General features: G+C 34.0%; 2 protein-coding genes across 2 annotated transcripts; both read right to left on the bottom strand.

Annotated features, from left to right (window-relative positions):
* Positions 1-1,094: 1,094 nt before the first annotated feature.
* LOC139085665 (uncharacterized) lies at positions 1,095-2,299 on the bottom strand. Its single transcript, XM_070633777.1, has 2 exons — positions 2,255-2,299; positions 1,095-2,203 (listed from the first exon to the last, which is right to left on the bottom strand). The coding sequence occupies exons 1-2, from the start codon at positions 2,277-2,279 to the stop codon at positions 1,095-1,097; spliced, it is 1,134 nt and encodes a 377-aa protein (XP_070489878.1). The 5' UTR covers positions 2,280-2,299.
* Positions 2,300-3,008: 709 nt separating this feature from the next.
* On the bottom strand, positions 3,009-5,336 carry LOC139085656 (uncharacterized). Its single transcript, XM_070633769.1, has 2 exons — positions 5,264-5,336; positions 3,009-4,736 (listed from the first exon to the last, which is right to left on the bottom strand). The coding sequence occupies exon 2, from the start codon at positions 4,698-4,700 to the stop codon at positions 3,012-3,014; it is 1,689 nt and encodes a 562-aa protein (XP_070489870.1). The 5' UTR covers positions 4,701-4,736; positions 5,264-5,336; the 3' UTR covers positions 3,009-3,011.
* Between the last annotated feature and the right edge of the window lie 1,162 nt (positions 5,337-6,498).

The following is a 6,498-nucleotide window of genomic DNA, read 5'->3' as shown; positions in this document are numbered from 1 at the left end:
TCTGTGTTTGAGGATCAGGCTCCAAATGTTTGAGGAGTCAGGCTCCAGTAGGTAGGCCAATTCGCTTGGCGAATATTTGAGGAACCAGGCTCCAGCGGATAGGCTGCTTCGCTTGGCAAATATACATTTGATTGGACTACGTGGTCTACATATTGTCAGGCTCCAATTCGCTTGGCAATATTTGAGGAACCAGGCTCTGTGTTTGAGGGATCAGGCTCCAAATGTTTGAGGAGTCAGGCTCCAGTAGGTAGGCCAAGCTTCGCTTGGCGAATGTTTGAGGGGTCAGGCTCCAGCGAGTAGGCCAAGCTTCGCTTGGCGAATGTTTGAGGGGTCAGGCTCCAGCTAGGCCAAGCTTCGCTTGGCAAATGTTTGAGGGATCAGGCTCCAGCGAGTAGGCCAAGCTTCGCTTGGCAAATGTTTGAGGAATCAGGCTCCAGCGGGTAGGCCAAGCTTCGCTTGGCAAATGTTTGAGGGATCAGGCTCCAGCGAGTAGGCCAAGCTTCGCTTGGCAAATGTTTGAGGAATCAGGCTCCAGCGGGTAGGCCAAGCTTCGCTTGGCGAATGTTTGAGGGGTCAGGCTCCAGCGGGTAGGCCAAGCTTCGCTTGGCGAATGTTTGAGGGGTCAGGCTCCAGCGAGTAGGCCAAGCTTCGCTTGGCAAATGTTTGAGGAGTCAGGCTCCAGTGGGTAGGCAAAATGTTTGAGGGGTCAGGCTCCAGCGAGTAGGCTTCGCTTGGCAAATGTTTGAGCGATGTCAGGCTCCAGCGGGTAGGCCAAGCTTCGGTTGGCAAGTTTGAGGGATCAAGCTTTTCCTTGGCGAAACTAGGGGTAGGCCAAGCTTCGCTTGGCAAATGTTTGAGGAGTCAGGCTCCAACAACAATCTTAACCAAAGTTTCAAAAAATCAAAAAACATTGATTTTGATGTATGAAAACGAAAGTTTTTTGCTTTTTTATAACGGCTGTTCCTGGTATGCCCAAAATCTAATCAGCTTACTGCTTTACAAAATTCAGTGTATACATAAAATAAGAATAAGCACCATTCATGACATTTGTAAACCATTCCATGTTTAAAACTCCAATTATAATAATTTCCAACTCATTTGAAAACTTTATGACATTGATGCATGAATTGTAACCAGACTTTTTGCATCGAAACTGACATTTTATACCACGGAAAATTCCAAACTTCATCGAGAATCTTCTGATTTTGATGAGAAATTATAGTTCCTTGGATGCAGGACATTAAGACTTGTATGGAAAAAATCAATATTATTGAAATTCCAATTGGTGCCGATATGAAAGTTGCGACTATAATTGCAAGTCCAATACCAATTGAATTAGTTGATATTTCAATGAATGTCGTGTAATGCATGTATGGAAAAATAAGTGCAATAAAGTTATTATAGTTATTAAATGACTTGATTAAATCATTAATTTCGATTTCGATTTGCTTGATGAAATTTTCATGAATGCTGAGGCTTTGACAGATCAACTTGAACTCATCAAAGGTTTCGTGTTTTGAATTTATTAATATTTTCTGATTTTTTCTGCATTTTGTCAATTTTTTACCCAATTTTTTCAATTTTTCGATATAAATGTCACCCATTGGTATAACCTGTATAGTATAGTGGATGATAAACAGATCCTGAGATATCAAAATCTCACAGAACATAATAGTGTAGAACATCATCAAAGCACTATTAAGTACGAATCCAAAAGTCTCTGTTGGATCTGTAAAAGGTAGCCAAAATGGCACTAACATTATAAATTCACTTGATATCCATGAAATTATCAGCGCGGATATTGGTGGGATCATAAAGCAGATAAAGTTCAATAGCATATACAACTTTGATAGAAATTCAATCAGCTTGACGCGTGATGTTAAAATTTTTAAATATTCCAGATTCTTTTCTTCATTTTTATAGAATTTGTCAATCGTGTCGTGAATTTTAGATACAAGCTCTTCATCATTGTTGAGGAATCTTACTGCTATTCTTGTCAAAAGTTGAAGTTCAATCGGTTCAAGCATCATTGAATGACAAATGCGCATAAAATCAGGCCAGATGTGATACAAGCCATTTAATTGCATCACAACACAAATTGATGATAAGAAAACCATAATCATGATTCTTGGAGTTACTTGACTCTTGTCAACTGAATGTGAACCATGAAATCTGCTCATTTTGATGAGAAAATCTCGAAATTCTGGGAATAAACAAATATAAAATTTTATGTATTTAAATAAAGCATATTTACCTTTATTTCTCTCAGATGGGAGCATATTTTTGTCCTGGTACTCTTCTCAAGCTATGAACATTAACTAACAATAACTTTACTAATTCAGCTGTTTTCAAATGTTTTTCAAATTGCTGCTTAATAGTTTGTTTTTGAATAATCAATTTTAAAAGTTTTGAGTTGAAAAAATAATTATGAATTTTGAAGTATTAATGTAGGTCACGAGCAGAAGCGTAGCCTGGTTGTCTCAAGTCGACAGTTATGAATTCAAACGACGCAATATGGGAAGTTAATTATTCACCTCAAAAATGGATTGAAATCAAACGACAGCCAAAATATACAAGATTTTTAGACCAACTTTTTGCAAATTTGTGCAATTTTAATGCAAATTATAAGATATCCTGGACACAATGAAATTTTATTATAACCCATAATATGTCATCCTTGGTAATTGAATTCAAATTTTGTTGACTCATTCATTCATTGAAAAAAAGGAAAATTACATTGAGAAACAGAAGCTCACAAACAGATCATGAAGGTTGTCTGGAAATTAAAAACAGAATTTTTTATTGGAATGCAGATGTAGCTGGGAACTAACGAATGGTTTTGGGAATGAATAATTTAGAGATAAGTTCAATAAGTAAGAGATAATTTGACTCAAAATGTTCTAAGGCTAAATTAATTAAAAGTTGGTAAAAATGAATAGTTAATCACGAATTAAACTTGAACTACAACAACAACATACTATTTTAATACAGCACAAAATGATAGACAGTTTTCAAGTATTTAATTTTATTTTAACAGTTCCACTTGAATATTCGTTGATTTTCTTTATTGCACTCTTAACATTCTCTAAAATTTCGTCTTTAAACTTCCATAGTGAATCATCTCTTTCTGGATCTTCCATTGATGTCTTACATTCCTTAGTTGTACAATTGACTCGATAATGTGACAACTGACCATCTTCCCTGGATACTCCAAATCTCTTGCATTTGTAATCATTTTGGTCATCAAGACATGAGAATGGAAAGTGATTGTGGACAGTCAGAACTCGATCCATTCTCATGAAAGTCTTTGCATTTCCACCATTTGGAGTGAAATTCGCAGCTCTATAGATATTTGGTAGAAAATAAAGATTCTTTGACACATCTGTGATTGATTCATTTTGCTTAGGACTTTGAAGCAAGAAGTAATGATTATCGACAGGATAGCAATCATAAGACTTTCCATTTTTAACACTTCTTGATATTGTTCGTAACATCAGATCTTTCCATGTCCTGTCTTCTTGCCTTAATGGCATTATAAACTCATCAGTATCCATTGGTATCATAAAGTCATAGCTGTACATGTGCTCATAGAATGTGTCATGGTATGAAATCAATTGATTCTGAGTGTATTGATGCCAATTCTTTTTGCGCTCATTTTGTAAGTCACTTGGATACTTGATGAACTTAACAACCATAAAACCTTCAGATTCATAGTATTTGAGGACCTTAAGGACATTTGAATGGATGTAATGAACGAAGAATTCAACTTTATTGACACCAAGAATTTTGAGTATTTCACACCACTCAATAATTTGGAGGGAAATGTCGTCATTAAATTCAAATCTTTTGACAGCTACAATGAATGCTTCCTTTTTGTTATTTTTTGGTCTTTTATTCTTAACTTTCATGAGATTATTTGCATTTTCACATCTTCTTTGTACTAATGACACAAGACTTGGTGGAAGTGACAATGGAACTTCACATGATATCAAATATGGAGTTGCACCCTTCTTGTTGTATCCCCACTTCCGATTCCATATATATCTATATTCATAAACTTCAACAACAATTGGTTCACTGACATTTTCATACCAAAATTGACAGAAAGTTTTGACAATTGGATCAATAACATTAATCAGTGCTATTATCCTTACAAATGGAAGTCCATTTACACCTTTACGATCATCATAGTAAGCATTGTAAAGATAAAATGTTCCATTTGTTGTGTTTTTGACTTGCCAGTAAATGTCAGTGATGTTCAAGTCTGTCTCAAGTGGAAATTTGCCACAATTTAGGTCAGTATTGAGGTGTGATTGATCAAGAATTGAAAGGTTTAGGTTTCGAATCTTAATTAAGTCTAAAATATGTTGTTGATGAGTTTTGAATTTTGAGGGTGTCATTTGGTTATAGTTGATGTATTTATAGCACTTAGTGAATAACTTTTCAAAGTTTTGGCTTGATTCTTGGTAATTTGACTGATTATTGATGGAATGTTTTTCAAACATCAACCATTCAAAATCCATAATTTCATCCCAATTTTGTATGTCTTTACAAATTGATTTATCACCAGTTGGTAAGAAGCTATTAAAGTTGATTGAGAAAATTGATAAATTTGACGAGGATCCAGATATTAAAACATATAAAAGGGCACCTAGCAATGTGAAAATTGTGAAAATTTTCATCCGTTTTAATAGTGCCATTTTGGATAAGGTGCAGCTAAGAATCCTTTAAATTATCTGTAAAAATGTTTCAAAATTTAAATAATTACAAAAAATCTCATAAAATGAAATTTTAATCCCCAAAAAACATTTTAAAACACCAATGCCAACAAATCCGCTCTATATAAAATTCATAAAAGTAAAATAAACATTTCCCAAATAGAAAAAAAGGAAACACAAGAGATCTGTTTATACAATAAATACAGCACGTGAATTAAAAAAACCGCTTGAATGCCTTATTTTATTTTTCATTTCTCAAATGAATCAAAATTAAAATGAAATGTAAAGCTGACAAAAATTTAAGATATTTGAAAAAAGATTTGATAGCACGTGTAGCTTAAGGAAGCATTTTTGGTGGCAAAATCATAGATTTTAAAGGAAAAGTGATAGAAAATATTTAAAATTTTAACGACTGTTTTATACGTGCAATTCACCACATTTTCTTCTCCAATTCTCCATTTATTTGCTCCAAATTTCAATCTTATCACAAGCAATATGTCAATTAATTCACACTGAACTCAATATTTTGTCAAAATAAAACTTACCAGGTCTTACAACTTTCATTTAACTTTGCTACCAATTTGATGCCACACCACTAATGTCTATTTTCAATTAAACCTTCTTCAATATAATATTTTATTATCGTTTTTAACAGGGTTATTAATTATACGAATTGAGGCTTTATCAACACTTTTTTATGGTGAAATATGAAAAATAATGATAAGATTCTACACATTATCATTGTTAAAAACGGAATTGTTAGATAACTCGTTATCTGTATAGTAAAAGCCGGTGTAAACTGAAAACCTTTGAAATTAGTTATAAACTTGATATTAACATGCGAAGTGATCCACGGTGTTCCTGATGTCATAAAGTAAGAATGTTGAACAATTTGATTGATTCCCGAGCGGGACGATGCGGTGATTTGCAAAATAAATCGACTGATGTCATCAAGCCATTACATTTTACTGTTTATATGGTGATATAGGTATACAGTGTCCTGTTTGGGATTGAACTCAATTTGATTAGAGTTTTGACATTCTGGTGCCTTCGTCATACAGGATTCTTCTTTTATATTACGTGTATTCACCTCATGTGCTAGTTCAAGATCATTAACAAGCTGAAAAATTGCAAAAAAAAATTGATTTTTTGGCATCCTCAGCTGTTTTGCATCACAACTGTCAAGATCGTGTCTTGTACAGTAAGTAAGTAAAAATTTTGGATGAAAAACCTTTTTTTCAGTAATTAAAAATTTTAAAATTAATTAGATGTTGATTGCTAGACCATCTGGCTGTGACATGATGATTGAGAGGAACTACAGTCGACGATGAGGAACGAAAATAAAAAGTGAACAAGAAAAAAATTCTGTTGTTTGTAGACGAAAAATGATGAGAAAATATGTTTGGTGCCAGCTCGTCTGTCTTTTAAGCTTTTGTGATATTTATTTCGATGAATTTTGAAAGTTTGCTAAATGGAAATCATTTTAGCAGGATTTAAGGAAGTGCTTACTTTGTAGATGATTTGATTGACTGGGCACCTTGATGTGTGACTTGTTCGATCAATTTGACAATTAAATTTGATGATGAATACTACTCAATTAGCAACTAAATATAATCTGACACGTGTAGTGGATAGCTAGAAACAAAGTACTAAGCGATGGCTTGTGCATTGCTCTCAATATTGAAGTGTACGTCAACAATCAGCACGAGTGGATAAAAATACGTTTTAATTTGCTAAAGGCAACCTAATGAGTAGTTCCACTTACACTTCCTTGTGGCAA

This window comes from Chironomus tepperi, unplaced genomic scaffold (assembly GCF_022539635.2).
Source record: "Chironomus tepperi strain 1889 unplaced genomic scaffold, CSIRO-AGI_Ctep_v1 contig_79, whole genome shotgun sequence".
In the NCBI taxonomy this organism is placed as follows: Eukaryota; Metazoa; Arthropoda; class Insecta; order Diptera; family Chironomidae; genus Chironomus; species Chironomus tepperi.
Note: the sequence above shows the minus strand (reverse complement) of the source record. Positions and strands in the feature narration are given on the sequence as shown.

What these genes read in the sequence shown, in the direction of transcription:
- LOC139085665 (XM_070633777.1), bottom strand. Translation starts at nt 2,279, where the DNA reads ATGCTCCCATCTGAGAGAAATAAAG. An exon ending in CCCATCTGAGAGAAATAAAG is followed by an intron (nt 2,204 to 2,254) that starts GTAAATATGCTT and finishes GTTTATTCCCAG; the next exon opens with AATTTCGAGATTTTCTCATC.
- LOC139085656 (XM_070633769.1), bottom strand. Translation starts at nt 4,700, where the DNA reads ATGGCACTATTAAAACGGATGAAAATTTTCACAATTTTCACATTGCTA.